This window comes from Triturus cristatus, chromosome 1_2 (assembly GCF_964204655.1).
Source record: "Triturus cristatus chromosome 1_2, aTriCri1.1, whole genome shotgun sequence".
Taxonomy (NCBI): Eukaryota; Metazoa; Chordata; class Amphibia; order Caudata; family Salamandridae; genus Triturus; species Triturus cristatus.
Genome location: NC_140580.1, coordinates 1,158,911,156 through 1,158,935,423, shown reverse-complemented (window position 1 = coordinate 1,158,935,423; position 24,268 = coordinate 1,158,911,156). Strand labels below are relative to the sequence as shown.

Here is a 24,268-nt window from a genome sequence, read left to right as displayed (position 1 = left end):
CGAACTCTTGAGGGCCCTGGTGAATGAGATCAGGTATGTCTCCCCTTCGTCATCATCGGACTCCGTTGCGTTTTCCTGCAGGGCCTGTGCTTGCTTGCCCCTTGGGTTGGTGGGAGAGGACAGCGACAGCTGGGATAGTTGTCTCACCATGGCCTTCTCCGGCCTCTTTCCTCTCCGGTCGCGTTGCGTGGCGCGTTTGCGACAAACAGACGCAAAGTGGTTCATCACGCCGCAGTTGTCACACACCTTTCCTTTCGCGGGGCACGGTCTGCCTCCGTGCTCATCATACCCGCAGTACCCGCACGGGGCTGCCGGCTTCTTTGCCGCCGGCCGGCGGGAAGCTCCACGCGACTGTATTGCGTCGGCCCGCTCTGTCTTGACTGCCACTCCTGATCCGGCACTTCTTGTGAGCGCCATCTCCATCTCCTCTGCGCGGGCGTCGGATAGGTCATGGGACCGTGCCAGCACCAGAATGTCGGCCATCGGGATGTTCGGTTGGCGGAGGATGAGTGTCCGCAGCTTTTTGCTGCGTATTCCGCATATTATCTGGGCCCTGATCTCCTCCTTGGCTCTATCGCCCACGAGGTGTGTGTCTGCCAGCACCCTCAGCCGAGCGTGGAATGCGTCCACCGACTCCCCTTCCTTTTGTCTCGCTTGGCGCAATTTGAAATGTTCAAAGTCTGGGTTCAGCTGGGGGTCGAAATGCGCATTGAGGGCTCTCACTGCCGCATCATAGTCGTCCGCGTTCCCTGTGTTGGGGAGGTGCTTGAAAAGGAGATAGACTTCTTCCCCTGCGTAGTGAAGTAGTAGGGATCTTTTCACGGTGCCATCCGTTTCTCTGGTGCCCGCAAAGTAGTTGTCGAGCCGGCCAATCCACGTTTGCCTGCGTGGGGCGGCTGTGGCAGGGTCAGCAGCTTCACTAAACGGCGGCAGAACGCCGGACGCGGGGTGCAGTGGCACTGCCTGGGCGGGGCGCTCATCATCCCCCATGGCTCTCTGGGGCACAGCACAGCAGGCGGGACGGCAGCGGGCAGAGGAGTCTGCAGTGGCAGGAGATGCCCACTCTTGGTGGTGATGGAGGGCGGCAGGGTTTAGCCCGGGTGCAGCAGGCAGCTGGGGCAGAGGGCTTCAAGGCCCAGCCAGGACGCAGCAGGGACTCAGAGGGCTACAGTTCAATGGCAGGGATGTTCGTCTGCCAGGATGGGCTGTGTTTGGTGCATACGTGCACTCACCGGTGATTAAATAGGCCCAGCTGCACTCTGCCTGCATGAGATCGAGCTTGATCCGTCTGGTCGGCCTTTCAGGAGCACGTGCGCGCGCGCGGGACTGCCGCGGAGCGCGTCGCTCAGCTGGGGTACACGTGGTGTATCATCCGCTCTCGTCGCCAGTGTTACGAGGGCCGCCTGCGCTGGTGTGGACCCCCTGGTGTTCGCGCCGCCGCTGCAGTAATGGACACAACACCAGGTTCTCGTGTCGGCGCGTGACTGACTCTCAGGCCGCGCCCCTTTATTATTTATAGACAGGCGTACGCCACGAACGTGGCGTACGCATTGCGTAATCACCCGGCGCGCTCTAGCGTTAAACGCTAGAGCGCTAATTGTAACAATTATGTGCTTCACAGCTTGCCTCGCCTTCCTCCAGCAGGTCCCACTCACACACGACGGGGACACGCCCACTCGCAGCCACACAGACTTCACTTGACTTGGACACTTGACACGCACAGTCAGTGTGCTGCAGCAGACCGCACAGTCCTCTGGTGCAGCCCGCGTGCGTGAAGGAATGACCATCAACTGACCATCCACTGAATGAGTTCGGTCGGAGCCTGCCGGGGCCTGTCACTCAGCGCAGCCACGAATGATGAACGGAGTGCTGGTCAGAGGGGGTCCAGCGGTGACGTCACATTTCTACTCAATACGAACAATTAAACCCGGTCCATTCAAGTGCGCCCTCTGTCTGCAAAGCCGGCCCCAGCCCCATCACACAGAGCGCAGCCTTCATTATCTCACACTCAATAACGCGGCAGCGCAAACAGATTTTATGAACGTGAACACGCACACTTTACTTTTAATTACATTTGTTTAGAAGAACAACGACGTGTGCCAGGCTCAGCCTCGCTCTCCGGGGCGCGCACAGCGCCCAGTTCAGTCTGCGGCGGCTGGAGGCGCTCGAGTCCGCTGCCCGTGGGTGACTGATCATCTGTTGTGATTGTGCCATTGTGGGCATCTAAAGAGATCCGTGTTCATATCGGGGTTTGATTGGCAGCGGTGTAGTCAGGCCGAGTTCAGCTCCCGGGCTCGCTGTCCCGTGCGCCGCTCGCTGCTGATTTCTGCTGCTTTGCAGCAGTTTTAAGATCTTCTTAGAGTTTCTTGTCACTCAAATGGGTGTCATTTCTGATATCTATATGTTTCCCTCCTCTTCATTGCTTCATTTTGCTTGAGAAAATGTCACGCTTACTCGTTAAAATGTCACTCATAATTACCCTGAAATGATGTAAATGTCACACATAGGAATCTAAAACCTTGGCAGCTCTGTATGATCTCTCCACCAGGGGGCGGTGTGGTGCTGTGGCAGGTGTGAGTTGGCGATATGGGAATGAGAGCGAATGGATGGATGGTGGCTGAGTGGGGGAGGGGGAAAGGACACATGGATAGATGGAAGGCTGAAGGGGGCTCTACTAGGGAGGGCCGCCTCACTGCATTGCTCCCACCACCACCCTACAGCCTGCCTGCGGGTGTGGGGGTGCCGTCCGCAGCTTGAGTTCAGATCAGGGCCTCACTCTGATTGCCAAATGCTAATCAGAGGCTTGGCTTGAACTCAAGCGCTCCTGCGTCACCGCTGCTAGATTTCAATTAAGATGCGCGCGCCTCTGCTCGGAGTATCGCCTCATTAACTCTGCCTCGATCAAGCTGGGCGGGTTGCCCACACTAGAGGGTTACCAGGGGGCTGGGGTTTCTCAGAGCCTCACCCCCCAACAAAACTCAATGCACAGGCAGACCTGCCTACTCACACGGTGCCACCGTGTGACACACAACATCGGCTCCCATCACATGTCACCTGGTGGGGAGCCGATATCACACGGTGGCAGGGAAAACAAGCTGAAAACCACTTTAACTAATGGATTCCTGGCTTGTTTTCGCGAGGCTTCGAACTGCTAACGTCCATTAAGAGGTGTGAAAACACCCCGGGATATAGGAAAGAGCCTCGGCAAGCTTTTTTGTTTGTGGAGGAGGGGACTTGGAGCAGGGTGGGGGCAAAAGTGCCTCGTAGATGCTTCTTGGCCCCTGCTAGGCCCCGCTCCTGCCTCACACAGTGAGATTTGTGTTCAAGTTGGCAGGTATGCACAGGGCGAATGACAAGTGTCTTGTCTGAGCTGTGGGGCAGCAGGAACGTCCTGAACCCTAGATATTCAACACAGGTGAAAAATAACTGGAGACCCAGAGGAAACATGAGGGGGGCAAAGGGAGGAGAGAATGTAAGAGGGAGAGAGAGAGAATGCGAGAGACCAATGAAGTAACAAGAGATGGAGAGAGAAGAGGAAGCCAGGGAGAAAAAGACACTGAGAAAGACAAACAGGAGATATCAGGGGAGAGAGAAGACAGGAAACCGGCAGAGAAGGGCCAGGAGACGAGAGAGACTGAGGAAGTCGGGGAGACTTAAGACAGACAGGCAAGGGGTAGGAGGCAACAGGAGAGAGAGACAGAGTGACTCAAAGAAGGAGTAGAAACATCAAGGGCCAGGATTCATTGGAGGGGCCCCAATGGCGACACTGAGTAGGGAAGAGGGAGGGACAATGATGAGACACAGGTGGGAGAACAGGAAACTTGGGGGAGAGGAGAAGACAGAGCTGGACACAGTGTACTGTGGATAAGACACCACTGAGCAGGAGGCACGGGGAAGGGACATGAAGAGGGAGTGGGCTGTAACCAATGCATAAAGAGGCCTTCTCAGGAGAGTGACCCGTAGGAAGGCGAAAAGGACAGCTGAGAGAGCCATACAGACGGAAATGGAATCAGCAGCATTGAAGCTGAGACAGACTGAAATGGAATCAGCAGCTCTGAAGCTGAGACTGAAAGACTGAAATGGAAACAGCAGCTCTGAAGCTGAGACTGACGGACTGAAATGGAATCAGCAGCTCTGAAGCTGATACAGACTGAAATGGAATCAGCAGCTCTGAAGCTGAGACTGACTGACTGAAATGGAATCAGCAACTCTGAAGCTGAGACTGAAAGACTGAAATGGAAAGAGCAGCTCTGAAGCTGAGACAGACAGACTGAAATGGAATCAGCAGCTCTGAAGCTGAGACTGAAAGGCTGAAATGGAAACAGCAGCTCTGAAGCTGAGACAGAAAGACTGAAATGGAATCAGCAGCTCTGAAGCTGATACAGACTGAAATGGGAACCGGAGCTTTGGCAGGAAGACAGGCAGAATTGAAACAAAAGCTGTGTAGGGGATGCAGATGGGACGGGAACAGGAGCTGTGGGGATGAGACAGATAGATATGGAATAGGAGCTATGGTCGGTGAGACAGATAGACAGACGTGGAATGGGAGCGCCGTCTGTGACAATGATAGATCAGCTGGAACAAGGGCTGGGGAGGTGAGACACACCTGGAATAGAAGCTGTGGTGGTGAGACAGATAGAGAAACTGAGAACAGGAGCCCAAGAGCTGAGGCAGTGAGACAGAGAGATAGACAGACATGGAATAGGAGTTGTGGAGGTGACACCGATAGGCAGACAGACATGGAATAGGAGCCCTGGAGGTGAGGGAGATAGACCAGCTGGGAACAGGAGCTGTGTAAGGGAGACAGACATGGACTAGAAGCTTTGGAGGTAAGACCGATAGAACAACTGGGAGCAGGTGCTGTGGGAATGAGAAAGATGGACAAACATGGAATAGGAGCTGAGAAGATGAGCCAGACAGAACAACTGGAAACAAGAGCTGTGGAGGTAGGACAGCAGACAAACAGGAGCTGTGGATAGAGTAGGAGCTGTGTTTGGAAGACAGATCTTGGCCAGAGAGACCAGGGCACCTCAGCTGTACTTACCCAACCACTGCTCCCCTGTCAGCTTTCCAAATCCATCCCTGTAAGCATCCCATCCTCGAAAGAAGTTCACTGAGCCATCCTCTCGCCGCTGGATCACCTGCAAGATAAGAACCAGGAGTTAGGTCTGTGTGGGTGGGGGATACTGGGGGTGGAGGGGTGGGGTCAGAGAATCACCTTGCGTTAAGGGTCGCAGGGCAGGAGGTACAGTTGGGAAGATAGGCCTGTATATTCAGATGCTCATAGAGAAATGTCATCTCTAGGAGGCCTTGGATGGATGGTGTTTGGCCTGGAAATGATAACTGTGGGACCTATTAACAAACTGCATTTTGTAGTACATTTAGAAGGGCTATAAAATGCTTTTCACAAAGCTGCGAGTATAAATCTCCACCTCTGCTATATTTTCAATGCGGAGATCCACACACATGTAAGTTTAATACTTAGTAGTAACTTAGTAGTAAACATGTGCGGGACCAAGCAGAGGGGCTTGTAAATGTGGCATACTTACTACTAAAGGGAAGGGGTTTAGGGGGGAAGATGCACCCACCCACAAAAGAGTAAGCCCATTGCTAATAAAAATTGCCCTTCTAGAGTTGCCACAACCAAAAAGGGACACAACACAGTTGTAAATTATCCCAGCTCAGAGCAGGAGTGAGTCTAGCGCCACACATGGCTAGCCAATTGTGCTGGAACCATAAACAATAATGGAGGTAAGGACTTAAAACCCATTAGAAATATTAGAACATTGGAACGTTGGAAGGTCCATGGAAAACAATGGAGTAGCCCTGGGCTTATAGTGGCTGGTGTAAGCCCGGAGCTCCAACATTCCAATGCTTCTTTGTGGCTGTGAAAAGAGGCTTCAGGGAGCCTGAGGGGATTTCAATCCCCTCGCTCTCCCTGAAGCCTTTGTTTAATTTGTTAGAACATCCTGCCCTCTAGTGGCAGAATGTTCTAATAGCCTTATAGCCCTTCGTAGCAGGGCTATACCGGTTATTAAACTCCCGCTACCTTGTTAAAGTCCCTCGCCTTCGGCTCAGGCCTTTAACGCTGCAGCGGGCATTTAATAGCTGGTTTAGCCCGCTACGGTGGGCAATAAGGCAAAAATATTACACAATCTTACACCATTTAAAAAAGTGAAACATGTTAAGGATAACATTCAGGAAAATTATTTCTAATGTAATTTATTATATTTAAATTAATTAAAAATGTAAATAAAAAGTAAGTTAATTGTGTTGTTGCATTTTTTCCTACATTTAAAATACATACATACAATTAGTTTACATAAATATTAAAGCATTACTAAAGGTACTACCAAATGTGGTTTTTAACAGGTAACAACTAATACATTTCAAAATATTTTTATGAAGTTTAAAACAAAAATATTCCCCCGCCTAAAGTAAATGAATAGTTATTTTATTATCTGCTAATACTTATTGAAAGTGATGTATAGAAATATTTGAAAGTAACAATTATATTTTAATAAAAAATCATGATACATTAATTTATGTATGTAATTACATTGTAATGAACATTAATGTTATATTCAATGAATTTAAAAATGGTTGTTAAAATATTTCATAAATAAATAAAATACGTTTAATGTTTAGATTGTATTATTTAAAATTCTATTTCTTTGTATTTTTAACTATTTAAAATAATTTGACATTATTTCCTATCGGGTTTCCGCCTCCCTCCCTTGTTTTCAATGGCTGGGTGTTGCAGTAGCAATGGTTGGCCATGTGTGGTTCAGAGCTTGCTACTGTTTCATTTTTTTTTTTTTGAGTAGTAGTAATTTACACTCATAAATTTGGCCTCACCCCCTTTTTTGACAGGGAGTCGTGTAAGTCTACAACTTTGAGTAACTTTACACTGAGAATATGTGAATAGACAAAATTAGTAAAGCTACTGAAAAGTCAAAGAGTAAATTACACACAAGTGTAAATTACCTTTTTGAATAGCCCCGTTGGCCTCTAGTTTATTGCTATTATTCAGAAGAACACAGTCCCGCAGAATGGAGAATAAGTAAGAATGCATCAGATCTCTTTCTGCTGTGGTATGTTGAAAATGTTATACATTGTTATAAAAGCTGAGCTAAAAAGTCTGAGCTCAAAGAGTGAGGCGTAAAGGAAACCTTCCTGCCTGATGACAACAAGGCAAGTCTAGAAAAATCACATTACTGATTCTTGCTGATGGCTACCGGGAAGGGAGGCACTTAGCCTTCACTTGCAGAACTTACCAGTGCCGCTGGTCTTACACGAAAAAAATAGCCGGCCTTCCTGTTATATTAAACACAAGCCTTATTATTCAAACAGGTATGTGAGTGTGAACCAATAAAACTGAAAACAGGTTGTATTTTCTGCTGTGCTGGATTTAGTCTAGCCAGTCGCAGCCTGCATTAACCACGGGTGGGGGGGGTGGGTGGTAGCGCGGGGAGGGTCGTGAGGGGTTAATTTAATAACTTTTAAAAAAACATACCTGTCCGCAGGCCAGGACCCGCTTTTGTCTCCGGCAGGAACAGGAAGCAGGCAGCCTCCCTCCCCTGCCCTAAGCCAATCACAACGCTGCAATGTCACTGTTGTGATTGCTGGAGACGCCCCCCAGCCTGGGGCTTATGGGAAGGCCAATTTCTCCATGTAGGCTTTATTAGGGTGGAATTATGGGGGTACTCTAATACTATCCCCCTCTGCACTGCAGAAAACAGTTTCATTATGGGGCTGCTGGGTCTAAGGAGGGGCACACCATTGCCTCCCCTCTGTTTAGACATAAGTTAGAGACAGTACTTCTGTTAAAACCCTTGTTGTTTTGGATTCGAGTGTGGAGTACTGAAGAACTGTGTCACCTAAGGGAGGACTTGAGGGGTGTGATTGCAACCAACGGGTTAGACAGAATGGGCTGGTTAAGGGTGCTAAAAAAAACCTGGTTTGAAGTGGGCCATGGGAAATACTGGAGCGAGCCACAGGCCATACGTGGGAGGGGATGATGCAGGAGAAAGTCAGTCGTCCTTGAGACCACAACGCATCGCTAGGGAGTCTGACAACAGCATTTCTCTGCCACAAGTCTGTGTGTGAGGACGAGTTGTTCTGGAATTTATACGCCCCCCACGGGCACAAGCCCTATACCTACGGTTTAGATATGGGTGTTTATCTGTAGCAGCCTTTACGGCAAAATGGAGGGAGGCGAACCAGGAATCTGAGTGTTGTCCATGCTGCCAAACTCCCCGTGAAACTGCCGAACATGTGTTGTTTCCCCCCCCCCCTCTATGCGAAACTGAGGTCCAAATGGTTGCCCCATGTGTAGATCCCTCTGTTTATTGTCAAGAGGAGAGGTGTATACAATATGCAAAAGCGTCATGACCTCGATCGTGGTGGTGGCTGTCTCTAAATTCTTGTATACAGATTGGATAATTAGAAGTAACAGGTTAAAAGCCACACAAAGCCCGGTTGTGAATGCCCCCTTGTGATTTTATGTTATGTTAATAAGTCTTCTAAAGCGCTCTATTACCTGAGGGTGTCTTGGCACTGGCTTTAATGGATTAACAAGATATGTATCAACTAGCAAGTGCTGAAGAGCCATGTCTGCAGTTGTTTCCTAAAGCCCAGCATGTTGGGCGCATTTTGTAAGTGTAATGGCAAAGCATCCCAGGCCTGGGAAGTGCCTAGAAAGAAGCTCCTGACACCACAAGTGGACAGCTTAAGTCTGGGTACAACAATGTGTTTCTCAGAGGCAGAGCATAGGGTTCTGGGCGGGACGTACCAGTTAAGACTTTGTTGAAGACAGGTGGGACCTAGGCCGTGAAGTGCCTTGTAGGCGATGCAGAGTGCCTTGTAAGTGCACCTCTGTCTGGTAGGGAGCCAGGGCAGAGTTTTGATGGCCATGGCTACGGATTGATGTTTAGGCAGCTTTAGCAGGAGTCTTGCTGCCGCATTTTGCTGTACTTGTTACCTTTTAAGAATGCATTGATGCACAGTGAGTAACAGGCGGTTACAATAATCCAGCTTTGACATGACTAGTGATGCAAAAAACTCTTATTGCAAGTGCAAGGGGATAAAAGGAAGGATCTTTTTTAGCATTCTCCAAGTGAGAAATACCGAGGATGATAGGGACTGACGTGATTCTATAGGTTAGTTTGTGGTCAATCAGAACTCCCAGATGTCGGGCCTTGGTAACAAGAGAAGGCATAGGGCCCATTTCTACTGGCCAACATGATGGTGTCCAGAAGGATGATCGTGCCCCAATAGAGTATTAATTCAATTTGTTTGCATTTAATTTGAGACGATTCCTGCTCATCCAAGAGTTTACTGCTTGCACGCAGTCACAAAATCTGGCACTTACCCCTGAGTCCTTTTTGGCCAGTGATACGACAATCTGGGTATCGTCTGCGTAGGACGTCAAGGAAAAGCCAAAGTTTTTAATTAGATTGGCCAGGGGTGTGATATGAATATTAGATAAGGTGGGATTGAGTGAAGAACTCCGAGGAACACCACAAGGAAAGAACAAAGATTGAGATACGAACTCACCAAGTCTGATGGACTGTTCTCTGTCAGAAAGAAAAGATTTCAATAGGTCCCATGCAGTGCCGCTGACATTGATTTTGGATAAATGGTTTAATAGCACTCCGTGATCTACCGTATCCAAAGCAGCCGAGAGATCAAGCAGTGTAAGTGCTGCCCCTCGGCTCTGATCGAGCGGCTGCCTGATCGCTTCGGTTGCTTTGATCAAGGCTCATTTAGTGCTATGGCTTCTGCGGAAACCAAACTCTGTGGTGTCCAGATGGTCATTAAATTGAATATGTTTATCAGTTGAATGTTTATAAACTTCTCTATAATCTTGGAGGGGAGGGGGAGCTGTGATATGAGGGGTTAGCTGTTAGGGTTTTTAGGGTTCAGAGTTACTTTGTGGAAGTAGAAGAATTAAAGCTGTTTTTCCAAATAGATGGAAATTGGCCAGTCGAAGTCACGTTCTGGAAGATGGCCGTAAGTGGGGGCGCTTTAGTCTCCGCCACTGATCCTGCTATCTTTGGAGGGCACGGATCATGTGGAGAGTTACTGTCAGTGAGTTACTTACCTGTTCTAGGGTAGGTGGTTTAAATTTACAGAGACTCGATCCTTTCTTGCATGTAATGGTGGAAGCCAGGATATTATCTGAAATGGAGGTAGAGGAAGAGAACAGGTTGTAAACTCCTTCCACCTTTTCCCAAAAGAAGTCAACTAGGCTATTGCAGAAGGATTGGCTACTTAAGTAGGATGTGCTGAATGCGTCCCTGGTCAGCTTAGTCACTGGTTGAAAAAGTTCTTTTGAGGAATTGTTTGCTTCCTCTATCATTCTAGTAAAGTAGGACATTTTCTCTTTGAAAATTTGGGATTTATATGCAGCTAGGCAGAGTTTATATTTGGTCTTCTCAGTCTCGTCATAGTTTTGTCTCCAAGTTTTCTGTTTCTGTGCCCTTAGTTCCTCTGTAAACCAAGGGGAGGAGAGAGTCTTTTGTTTGCATTTACTTCGTTTAGGTGGTGCTAACAGTTGGGCTGCTTTATTAACCCATAATGTATATTGAGAGGCCGCTATGTCGATATTGATGGAAAGAGTGGGCTGTGAGTTATTGAGTTCTTCAGCTAGACTACCTGGCTGCATAGTGTGCCACGTGTGAGAGGTATAAGCACCTGGTTTGGTTGCAGGCCTATTGGCTGAGGCATTGTATGTCAGCGCGAATAGAATGGCACTGTGGTCCCACCATGCTGGGGGGGAGAGGATTAGTAGTAGTTATGGCAGTGTTATTTGTACAAATTCCTTCTAATATATGCCCTGCTTGAAGTGTAGGGCCACCTACCATTTGGAGAAGGCCAAAGCTGCACATGGTTTGACGAACATTTGATGTTTCCAGATCTTGAAGTGCTTCTAGGTGAAAAGGATCCTGCTTTATTGTGTTGACAGAGAATCGACTTACAGTGGCCTTTTAGCTCTGTTTTATAAACGATCACTAAACCCCCGCCTTTGAGTGGACTGTCGAGCCTAAAAATGAAAAACCCTGGTGTAGTGCTGTGAGCAGATCAGGGGCATAGGAGGGACCGGCCCTGCTGTGAGCAGATCAGGGGCATAGGAGGGACCGGCCCTGCTGTGAGCAGATCAGGGGTGTAGGAGGGACCGGCCCTGCTGTGAGCAGATCAGGGGTGTAGGAGGGACCGGCCCTGCTGTGAGCAGATCAGGGGCATAGGAGGGACCGGCCCTGCTGTGAGCAGATCAGGGGTGTAGGAGGGACCGGCCCTGCTGTGAGCAGATCAGGGGTGTAGGAGGGACCGGCCCTGCTGTGAGCAGATCAGGGGCATAGGAGGGACCGGCCCTGCTGTGAGCAGATCAGGGGCATAGGAGGGACCGGCCCTGCTGTGAGCAGATCAGGGGTGTAGGAGGGACCGGCCCAGCTTTCAGTAATGAAAGCCAGGGATGGTCTCTATAGGGATTCAACCCAGATCTGTGACTGGGCGTGAGTGTCTGAAAAGTTTCAGCGCTCCGTCCACCATCTCCTTGTGTTTGCTCTAGTCTGTATATGTCTATAAATAAATGGAATTCAGTGCTATGTTAAATTGAAGATCTTGCATAAGCAGTACGCAAGGCAGTGTACTGTTTAACGGGATGTCATTATTGTGTGGGCCAAGGCAGCTGGTTTACGATGTGGCAGCTGTGTTGTGTATGGCTGTCTGGGCGTCACATCCAGGGCAACTGTGTAGTAGATTACGTGGGACCACCAGACAGTCAGGCCCAAGACAGTCCATCCTTTTACCTGGTCACAGCTTTAATAATTCCTCGCGAGAACATCTTATGGCTGTTCAATCTGACTCGTGAGAGCCAGAATGGCCGGTGCTGGGAGCGGACCGGGCGCGGATGGGCGCAGACGTGCTTGCCTTTGGTGCGCCTGTGGAGCGGCAGTGCTGCACCCGTTGCGTTATGTGCTTTAGTACCATTGGTGTGGCCCGTTGTAACGGGGGCGTGACGGAGCATGGTTAGCGCACACAGCAGCCCTATGAAAAAGTCAAGTGAGAGCAAAGGATTGGGCAAAGTAGAAAGTAACAAGGGTCCAGCAGCCCCTGAGATTACTTGCATGCTCCCCTGCAGCTGATCACCACTGGTAGATGAAAGTAATTAAAATAACAGTGAGAACATCAGAGCATAAAATAAATCTAATGAAGGGAATCACTCTTCCAATGTGGCAGAGCTGTTCCAGTTGGTAGCCAGGCACCTCCCCAAATACTAGGAAAAGAAAGTGTGGACTCCTCTAGTCATCACATGTGCGTGAACACGCTACGGTGCCGTTGATGTAGCCTGTCGTGATGGGGGTCGTGACAGGGGCACGCCCAGCGCGCACAGCAGCACTTTGCCGAACTCACGCGAGAGCAAAGGATTGGGCAAATTAAAAAGTAACCAGAGTCCAGAAACCCTTGAGATTAATTGCATGCTCCCCTGCAGCTAATCACCACTGGTAGATGAAAGTAATTAAAATAACGGTGAGAACATCAGAGCATAAAATAAATCTAACAAAGGGAATCACCCTTCCAACATGGTAGAGCCCTTTCAATTGGGAGCCAGGCACCTCCCACCTCCCAGTCATCAAACACACCCTTGATTGCTTTGATTGATATTCAATGTTATTTTTTCTGGTTTTATGTGTCTTTTATTTTTATTTTAAGATGATTTTAACTGATGTATAGGATTTTGATTATGAAACAATGTTTGAAATTCAATAAATGATACAATCCGAACAGCTGGTGGTGGTCTCCATCACAAACACGGCGGATGTCCCGTCTGGCATAAATTACAAGTGCATCATATCCTATCGCACATGTGATAGGGTGGACGGGATGTCCCTCCCATTTACCAAACTCTAGAAAAGGCCCTAAGTTTTTTTCAGAGAATGCACCCTCCACTCTTTTGCTATTTCTGTCCTCTTTACTGAAGAATAAAAAACGTCATTGATTGATAGACCCCTGCGCGCCCCTCCAGTTACAGTGTCGCCAACTGTAGTCCCCTTTCAACCCCGCCGTTCACATATTATGGTTTATTTAACACTTTTAAATGTTTTTCAAATTTCTTAAAACTTCTTGGACTTAAAGATCAACATAATAAATAGACATTTATGAGAACCCAACGGACAAAAATAGTTTTATCGATGAAAGAAGTTTCCAAACAATCTGTCTGAGAATTTTCCATATAGTCAACTACTTAGGCTAAAAAGTATAATATGATAAAAAAAAAATCAATATGAAATTAGAGAAAAGGAAATGTGGAACAAGTATTTAAAAATAAACTATATGGAGAAAATGCTACAAGAAGCAAGAAAAAAGAGTCAGTCTATTAACAGGGAGAAAGGCATTGAGTGCATCAAGTAAAAAAAAAACAAGATTGAGCAAGAATTATACTACCTTACTCTAGACCGAAATTAAATTGTAAAAAATATATATAAAAATTGAAACATATTTCAAAACAACTCAACCTTTTTAGATATGAGTAATAACGAACCATTATTTGTATAGTCTAAAAAAAACAAAATTGAGACAATTGCTGATAAGAGCAACTACTGAGAAATTGAAACAGCAAAGACTTGACTAAGAAAACATATAGAAGATTTCCATGTCTGAGCTGTGCACAATATGGTCACATCATAAAAGAAGAACAGGAAAGAAAATAAAAACACAGCATTATACGACCTGCTTATCAAAGAATGTGATCTCTCTGTTAAAAGGTGTATGTATGAAAACATATGTGAGTCAAACCGTGAGGACAATGGAGATAGCAAATATGTGAGAGAATACAGGCATGAACTAGAAGAGTCAATATTCAGAAAACAAATCTAAAGCTTGAAATATGGTAGAGACAATATCTGGCGACAAAACACCCAAAAGGAATAAATTGGACATGGTCATTTAAGTGTCACTTATGAGCACCACAATGAGATTAACTGAGCTGAATAGACATTCTATAAATATCTATATATCTATCTATCTATCTATCTATCTATCTATATATATATATATATATTTATATGTATGTATATATATATCCACATGTGCACACACACACGTGCGCACACACACACGCACACACATATATTGATTAAGGAACTACTGAAGTCTTCTTGACTTATGGTTAAGAGTCAACATGCAGAATATCTATGTGCTATTATCTATATGAACTCAAATTAGTGAGGAAAAAGAAAGGAGAAAAAGAAAAGATTTCTGCAAATTGAGAGAATAGACTCAGATAATATGTTTTCACATATAAATGTAATAGAATAGAATATGAGCAATCTTGTATTTGCATGTAGGGTAACATTGGTGTAACATATTAGATAAACACTAGTTATATTCAATATACATGGACTACAACAGAAATAGAAAACATATTGAGCAATCAGTGTAATGTAATACTGGAACTTCAATACACATAGAAGACACACTTAGTGACAAATTGGAGCACTTATCAGAGAAATCTATTGCATTAGAATAACGAAGCGAAATATGTATCTGAAATCAATAGATCGATAAATATGAGGAAATGAAAGATTTAAAACTCATATAATCAAGTGTGTCAGGTGATTACAGCGCGACAGACCTTTACACGTGCTATGCGGTGGCCATCTTGGCCACGGAGACGGAGAGGAGAGATGCACCCGGTAAATTATGGAAAACGACAAGCACAGATATCTAAATGTTTTTAGCCTGCGGGAAATGAAGATTCACACCATGAAATGTAATGGCTAAGAGTTTGCATACTCTAACGGTTCGATATGATTAGAATTTTGATCATGTCAGGATTTACAGAATTAGACTGACCAGAAGGTATACCTGTTAGAAACCAATGGGCCATCAAATAGGAGAGCAAGAGAGTGTACGAAAATAATGTATTTGATTTGTGTCAGGTGACCGGGTGCGACACACTACTGTACGGGTTGTGTGGCAGCCATCTTGTAAAAGGAGAAGAAGAGGAGATATTCTTATTGGTCACGGCAGACATGTCATATATGGAAGTATTTAAAAGATCAAGACGTAGGGGAAACAGATGTAATGACATTTTAAGCATTTCAAAGAGGAGTTGTATTGTGAAATATATTTTTGTGCATCCAGTGTCTCCAATAATTCGACCCCCCCAAAGATGGGGCTAGAACCCTGAAACACTTGGAAGGAGGGAACGTTTACATTGACCAGAAAATACAGATTGGAATAATGTTTTTTATTGAAGTAAAAAAAAAAAAAAACTTGATGAATGTGATATGCTAAACTATAAGATTTAATGGATATCAGATTACAGGAGAGTAATAAATAAGACTTTCTGAGAACTGGTACTCATTCATGCAAGAGTTCTTTAGTGTACTGGTAGCAATTCCGCTTCCCACCACCAGGGAGAGATTAGTGTCCCTCACATACTCTTCCTCACCATGAAGAGAGGACTGGAAGCCTTCATACTCTTCCCTAACAAGGAGGAAGTACTGGAAACCTTAATACTCTTTCTCAGCATGAAGAGAGGACTGGTAGCCGTCCTACTCTTCCTCAGTACGATGAGAGGACTGGTAGCCGTCATACTCGAAGAGAGGACTGGTAGCCATCATACTTTTCCTCAGTACAAAGAGAGGACTGGTAGCCGTCATACTCGAAGAGAGGACTGGTAGCCATCATACTCTTCCTCAGTACGATGAGAAGACTGGTAGCCATCATACTCGAAGAGAGGACTGGTAGCCGTCATACTCTTCCTCAGTACGAAGAGAGGACTGGTAGCCCTCATACTCTTCCTCAGTACGATGAGAGGACTGGTAGCTGTCATACTCTTCCTCAGTACGAAGAGAGGGCTGGTAGCCGTCATACTCTTCCTCAGTACGAAGAGAGGACTGGTAGCCGTCATACTCGAAGAGAGGACTGGTTGCCGTCATACTCTTCCTCAGTACGAAGAGAGGACTGGTAACCCTCATACTCTTCTTCAGTACAAAGAGAGGACTTGTAGCCGTCATACTCTTCCTCAGTACGAAGAGACGACTGGTAGCCGCCATACTCTTCCTCAGTACGAAGAGAGGACTGGTAGCCGTCATACTCTTCCTCAGTACGAAGAGTGTACTAGTAGCTGTCATACTCTTCTTCAGTACAAAGAGAGGACTGGTAGCCATCATACTCTTCCTCAGTACGAAGAGAGTACTGGTAGCTGTCATACTCTTCTTCAGTACAAAGAGAGGACTGGTAGCCGTCATACTCTTCTTCAGTACAAAGAGACGACTGGTAGCTATCATACTCTTCCTCAGTATGAAGAGAGGACTGGTAGCCCTCATACTCTTCCTCAGTACGATGAGAGGACTGGTAGCCGTCATACTCTTCCTCACTACGAAGAGAGGACTGGTAGCCCTCATACTCTTCCTCAGTACGAAGAGAGGACTGGTAGCCGTCATACTCGAAGAGAGGACTGGTTGCCGTCATACTCTTCCTCAGTACGAAGAGAGGACTGGTAGCCGCCATACTCTTCCTCAGTACAAAGAGAGGACTGGTAGCCGTCATACTCTTCTTCAGTACAAAGAGAGGACTGGTAGCTGTCATACTCTTCTTCAGTACAAAGAGAGGACTGGTAGCCGTCATATTCTTCCTCAGTACGATGAGAGGACTGGTAGCCGTCATACTCTTACTCAGTACGAAGAGAGTACTGGTAGCCATCATACTCTTCCTCAGTACAAAGAGAGAACTGCTAGCTGTCATACTCGAAGAGAGGACTGGTAGCCGTCATACTCTTCCTCAGTACGAAGAGAGGACTGGTAGCCGTCATACTCTTCCTCAGTACGAAGAGAGGACTGGTAGCCGTCATACTCGAAGAGAGGACTGGTTGCCGTCATACTCTTCCTCAGTACGAAGAGAGGACTGGTAGCCGTCATACTCGAAGAGAGGACTGGTTGCCATCATACTCTTCCTCAGTACAAAGAGAGAACTGCTAGCTGTCATACTCGAAGAGAGGACTGGTAGCCGTCATACTCTTCCTCAGTACGAAGAGAGGACTGGTAGCCGTCATACTCGAAGAGAGGACTGGTTGCCGTCATACTCTTCCTCAGTACGAAGAGAGGACTGGTAGCCCTCATACTCTTCTTCAGTACAAAGAGAGGACTTGTAGCCGTCATACTCTTCCTCAGTACGAAGAGAGGACTGGTAGCTGTCATACTCTTCTTCAGTACAAAGAGAGGACTTGTAGCCGTCATACTCTTCCTCAGTACGAAGAGAGGACTGGTAGCTGTCATACTCTTCCTCAGTACGAAGAGAGGACTGGTAGCCCTCATACTCTTCCTCAGTACGATGAGAGGACTGGTAGCCGTCATACTCTTCCTCACTACGAAGAGAGGACTGGTAGCCGTCATACTCAAAGAGAGGACTGGTAGCCGCCATACTCTTCCTCAGTACGAAGAGAGGACTGGTAGCCGCCATACTCTTCCTCAGTACAAAGAGAGAACTGGTAGCTGTCATACTCGATGAGAGGACTGGTAGCCGTCATACTCTTCCTCAGTACGATGAGAGGACTGGTAGCCATCATACTCTTCCTCAGTACGAAGAGAGTACTGGTAGCCATCATACTCTTCCTCAGTACAAAGAGAGAACTGGTAGCTGTCATACTCGAAGAGAGGACTGGTAGCCATCATACTCGTCTTCAGTACGAAGAGAGGACTGGTAGCCGTCATACTCTTCCTCAGTACGTAGAGAGGACTTGTAGCCATCATACTCTTCTTCAGTACGAAGAGAGGACTGGTACCCGTCATACTCGAAGAGACGACTGGTAGCCGCCATACTCTTCCTCAGTACGAAGAGAGGACTGGTAGCCGTCATACTCTTCCTCAGTACGAAGAGAGGACTGGTAGCCGTCATACTCGAAGAGAGGACTGGTTGCCGTCATACTCTTCCTCAGTACGAAGAGAGGACTGGTAGCCGTCATACTCGAAGAGAGGACTGGTTGCCATCATACTCTTCCTCAGTACAAAGAGAGAACTGCTAGCTGTCATACTCGAAGAGAGGACTGGTAGCCGTCATACTCTTCCTCAGTACGAAGAGAGGACTGGTAGCCGTCATACTCGAAGAGAGGACTGGTTGCCGTCATACTCTTCCTCAGTACGAAGAGAGGACTGGTAGCCCTCATACTCTTCTTCAGTACAAAGAGAGGACTTGTAGCCGTCATACTCTTCCTCAGTACGAAGAGAGGACTGGTAGCTGTCATACTCTTCTTCAGTACAAAGAGAGGACTTGTAGCCGTCATACTCTTCCTCAGTACGAAGAGAGGACTGGTAGCTGTCATACTCTTCCTCAGTACGAAGAGAGGACTGGTAGCCCTCATACTCTTCCTCAGTACGATGAGAGGACTGGTAGCCGTCATACTCTTCCTCACTACGAAGAGAGGACTGGTAGCCGTCATACTCAAAGAGAGGACTGGTAGCCGCCATACTCTTCCTCAGTACGAAGAGAGGACTGGTAGCCGCCATACTCTTCCTCAGTACAAAGAGAGAACTGGTAGCTGTCATACTCGATGAGAGGACTGGTAGCCGTCATACTCTTCCTCAGTACGATGAGAGGACTGGTAGCCATCATACTCTTCCTCAGTACGAAGAGAGTACGGGTAGCCATCATACTCTTCCTCAGTACAAAGAGAGAACTGGTAGCTGTCATACTCGAAGAGAGGACTGGTAGCCATCATACTCGTCTTCAGTACGAAGAGAGGACTGGTAGCCGTCATACTCTTCCTCAGTACGTAGAGAGGACTTGTAGCCATCATACTCTTCTTCAGTACGAAGAGAGGACTGGTACCCGTCATACTCGAAGAGACGACTGGTAGCCGCCATACTCTTCCTCAGTACGAAGAGACGACTGGTAGCCGCCATACTCTTCCTCAGTACGAAGAGAGGACTGGTAGCCGTCATACTCTTCCTCAGTACGATGCGAGGACTGGTAGCTGTCATACTCTTCCTCAGTACGAAGAGAGGACTGGTAGCCGTCATACTCTTCCTCAGTACGATGAGAGGACTGGTAGCCGTCATACTCTTCCTCAGTACAAAGAGAGGACTGGTAGCTGTCATACTCGAAACGAGGACTGGTAGCCATCATACTCTTCCTCAGTACGAAGAGAGGACTGGTAGCCATCATACTCTTCCTCAGTACGAAGAGAGGACTGGTAGCCATCATACTCTTCCTCAGTACGAAGAGAGGACTGGTAGCCGTCATACTCGAAGAGACGACTGGTAGCCATCATACTCTTCCTCAGTACGAAGAGAGGACTGGTAGCCGTCATACTCTTACTCAGTACGATGAGAGGACTGGTAGCCATCATACTCTTCCTCAGTACGAAGACAGGACTGGTAGCCCTCATACTCTTCCTCAGTACAAAGAGAGAACTGGTAGCCGTCATACTCGAAGCAAGGACGGGTAGCCGTAATACTCTTCCTCAGTACAAAGAGAGAACTGGTAGCCGTCATACTCGAAGAGAGGACTGGTAGCCGTCATACTCTTCCTCAGTACGAAGAGAGTACTGGTAGCTGTCATACTCTTCCTCAGTACGAAGAGAGGACTGGTAGCCGTCATACTCTTCCTCAGTACGAAGAGAGTACTGGTAGCTGTCATACTCTTCCTCAGTACGAAGAGAGGACTGGTAGCCGTCATACTCAAAGAGACGACTGGTAGCCGTCATACTCTTCCTCAGTACGAAGAGAGGACCGGTAGCCGTCATACTCAAAGAGACGACTGGTAGCCGTCATACTCTTCCTCAGTACGAAGAGAGGACTGGTAGCCGTCATACTCTTCCTCAGTACGAAGAGAGGACTGGTAGCCGTCATACTCTTCCTCAGTATGAAGAGAGGACTGGTAGCCGTCATACTCTTCCTCAGTACGAAGAGAGGACTGGTAGCTGTCATACTCGAAACGAGGACTGGTAGCCATCATACTCTTCCTCAGTACGAAGAGAGGACTGGTAGCCGTCATAATCTTACTCAGTACGATGAGAGGACTGGTAGCCATCATACTCTTCCTCAGTATGAAGAGAGGACTGGAGAGGACTGGTAGCTGTCATACTCGAAACGAGGACTGGTAGCCATCATACTCTTCCTCAGTACGAAGAGAGGACTGGTAGCCGTCATACTCGAAGAGACGACTGGTAGCCATCATACTCTTCCTCAGTACGAAGAGAGCACTGGTAGCCGTCATACTCTTACTCAGTACGATGAGAGGACTGGTAGCCATCATACTCGAAGAGAGGATTGGTAGCCGTCATACTCTTCCTCAGTACGAAGTGAGGACTGGTAGCCATCATACTCTTCCTCATTACGAAGACAGGACTGGTAGCCGTCATACTCTTCCTCAGTACGAAGAGAGGACTGGTAGCCATCATACTCGAAGAGAGGATTGGTAGCCGTCATACTCTTCCTCAGTACGAAGTGAGGACTGGTAGCCGTCATACTCTTCCTCAGTACGATGAGAGGACTGGTAGCCGTCATACTCTTCCTCAGTACGATGAGAGGACTGGTAGCCGTCATACTCTTCCTCAGTACGAAGAGAGGACTGGTAGCCGTCATACTCTTCCTCAGTACAAAGAGAGAACTGGTAGCCGTCATACTCAAAGAGACGACTGGTAGCCGTCATACTCTTCCTCATTACGATGAGAGGACTGGTAGCTGTCACACTCTTCCTCAGTACGAAGAGAGGACTGGTAGCCGTCATACTCTTACTCAGTACGAAGAGAGGACTTGTAGCCGTCATACTCTTCCTCAGTACGAAGAGAGGACTGGTAGCCGTCATACTCTTACTCAGTACGATGAGAGGACTGGTAGCCATCATACTCTTCCTCAGTATGAAGAGAGGACTGGAGAGGACTGGTAGCTGTCATACTCGAAACGAGGACTGGTAGCCATCATACTCTTCCTCAGTACGAAGAGAGGACTGGTAGCCGTCATACTCGAAGAGACGACTGGTAGCCATCATACTCTTCCTCAGTACGAACAGAGGACTGGTAGCCGTCATACTCGAAACGAGGACTGGTAGCCGTCATACTCTTACTCAGTACGATGAGAGGACTGGTAGCCATCATACTCGAAGAGAGGACTGGTAGCCGTCATACTCTTCCTCAGTACGAAGAGAGGACTGGTAGCCGTCATACTCTTCCTCAGTACAAAGAGAGAACTGGTAGCCGTCATACTCGAAGAGAGGACTGGTAGCTGTCATACTCTTTCTCAGTACGAAGAGAGGACTGGTAGCCGTCATACTCGAAGAGACGACTGGTAGCCATCATACTCTTCCTCAGTACGAAGAGAGCACTGGTAGCCGTCATACTCTTACTCAGTACGATGAGAGGACTGGTAGCCATCATACTCGAAGAGAGGATTGGTAGCCGTCATACTCTTCCTCAGTACGAAGTGAGGACTGGTAGCCGTCATACTCTTCCTCATTACGAAGACAGGACTGGTAGCCGTCATACTCTTCCTCAGTACGAAGAGAGGACTGGTAGCCATCATACTCGAAGAGAGGATTGGTAGCCGTCATACTCTTCCTCAGTACGAAGTGAGGACTGGTAGCCGTCATACTCTTCCTCAGTACGATGAGAGGACTGGTAGCCGTCATACTCTTCCTCAGTACGATGAGAGGACTGGTAGCCGTCATACTCTTCCTCAGTACGATGAGAGGACTGGTAGCCGTCATACTCTTCCTCAGTACGAAGAGAGGACTGGTAGCCGTCATACTCTTCCTCAGTACAAAGAGAGAACTGGTAGCCGTCATACTCGAAGAGAGGACTGGTAGCTGTCATACTCTTCTTCAGTACGAAGAGAGGACTGGTAGCCGTCATACTCAAAGAGACGACTGGTAGCCGTCATACTCTTCCTCAGTATGAAGAGAGTACTGGTAGCCGTCATACTCAAAGAGACGACTGGTAGCCGTCATACTCTTCCTCAGTACGAAGAGAGGACTGGTAGCCGTCATACTCTTACTCAGTACGAAGAGAGGACTTGTAGCCGTCATACTCTTCCTCAGTACGAAGAGAGGACTGGTAGCCATCATACTCTTCCTCAGTATGAAGAGAGGACTGGAGAGGACTGGTAGCCATCATACTCTTCCTCAGTACGAAGAGAGGACTGGTAGCCGTCATACTCGAAGAGACGACTGGTAGCCATCATACTCTTCCTCAGTACGAACAGAGGACTGGTAGCCGTCATACTCGAAACGAGGACTGGTAGCCGTCATACTCTTACTCAGTACGATGAGAGGACTGGTAGCCATCATACTCGAAGAGAGGACTGGTAGCCGTCATACTCTTCCTCAGTACGAAGAGAGGACTGGTAGCCGTCATACTCTTCCTCAGTACAAAGAGAGAACTGGTAGCCGTCATACTCGAAGAGAGGACTGGTAGCTGTCATACTCTTCTTCAGTACGAAGAGAGGACTGGTAGCTGTCATACTCTTCCTCAGTACGAAGAGAGGACTGGTAGCCGTCATACTCAAAGAGACGACTGGTAGCCGTCATACTCTTCCTCAGTACGAAGAGAGGACTGGTAGCCGTCATACTCTTCCTCAGTACGGTGAGAGGACTGGTAGCCGTCATACTCTTCCTCAGTACGAAGAGAGGACTGGTAGCCATCATACTCTTCCTCAGTACGAAGAGAGGACTGGTAGCCGTCATACTCAAAGAGAGGACTGGTAGCCGTCATACTCTTCCTCAGTATGAAGAGAGGACTGGAAGCCGTCATACTCTTCCTCAGCACGAAGAGAGGACTGGTAGCCGTCATACTCGAAGCAAGGACGGGTAGCCGTCATACTCTTCCTCAGTACGAAGAGAGGACTGGTAGCCATCATACTCGAAGAGAGGACTGGTAGCCGTCATACTCTTCCTCAGTACGAAGAGAGGACTGGAAGCCGTCATACTCTTCCTCAGCACGAAGAGAGGACTGGTAGCCGTCATACTCGAAGCAAGGACTGGTAGCCGTCATACTCAAAGAGAGGACTGGTAGCCGTCATACTCTTCCTCAGTACGAAGAGAGGACTGGTAGCCGTCATACTCAAAGAGAGGACTGTTAGCCGTCATACTCTTCCTCAGTACGAAGAGAGGACTGGTAGCCGTCATACTCTTCCTCAGTACGAAGACAGGACTGGTAGCCGTGAGAGAGTGAAGGAGAGAGAGAGAGAGAGAGAGAGAGGGACGCCCCTGTGCACCCAGGCCACACTGCTCACCTGCTGCCACCGGTGTGTCTCCAACCACGTGCCGGTATGTAGAGCAGTACACCAGGACACACATCTGAGTCAGAGCCGTCATCTGAAACAGAGTCTAGATACATGACTGGCACAGTACACACACTTGCACAAGATAATATCACTTACCCGCCCATGCACACCCAGGCAGAGGCATCACAAAGGCCCCCGCCGCCCACGGAGCATGCCCCCCCATGCACATCCAGGCCTCACTGCTCACCTTCCGCCACCGGCGTGCAGACTGGATGTCCCACATGTGCCGCAGCAAGCCACAAGCCCTGGGCCCGCGGACATGGCACCCTCCACACCATGCAGCCATGCACCGCAGGCCACCAGGCCTCACGTTTGGTGCTGGGTCGTGAATACTCCATGAAAGAGGACATACCAGTGCACCCGTCCACATCGCAGGCTGCATACCCGCCCAATCTTGATTTGTTCAGCATTACGTACATCACTTGTGTGTCTTTTGCACACCCCATCAGCCCAATGGGTGCCACTAAGTCTGTGACCCGAAAGCGAGGCCACGTGGCAGTAGGCCCGCGCTGCCCACAGGCTCTGGCCTACACTGTGGTCCAGCAGGGCACATGAAACCTGAGTTGCCCGGACCACCGGGACGGGGCATCATCACAGGGTGCCCACCCGCTCAGCAGCCTAAGGTGCCACTGACTCAGTCACCGTCACCGTCCCGTGACATAGTCGCGCTACGCAAAGCTCCGCAAAACGGTAAAAAATCTCTACAAGCACGCAGGAATTCCGCGCACACGCGGAATTGCTTGTTCGAGATGCTTTTTTCCTCTTCGCGAACGCTGTTTGTGTGCTCGGGGGGAAATATCTCGCGAACACGCATTTTGAGAACGCGAACAAGCAAAAAATTCCGCGAATCAGCGGAACGCAGACTTTTGGGCAGTTTTGCGCTCTCCGTGGAACGGAAAATTACCCAAATTCCACAAATTCCGCGAGCGGAACGGAATTTACCACCCAGGCGTAATTTTAAGAAGCAGGTAGCTCTCCTA

General features: G+C 47.9%; 1 protein-coding gene across 1 annotated transcript in view; it reads right to left on the bottom strand.

The window, feature by feature from the left end:
- Positions 1-24,268, bottom strand: part of FIBCD1 (fibrinogen C domain containing 1) — an 820,840-nt gene that overhangs the window by 204,290 nt on the left and 592,282 nt on the right. The window contains exon 6 of the mRNA XM_085613959.1: positions 5,045-5,141. Within this exon, the coding sequence (XP_085470085.1) occupies positions 5,045-5,141 (97 nt within the window). The remainder of the gene's footprint in view (positions 1-5,044; positions 5,142-24,268) is intronic.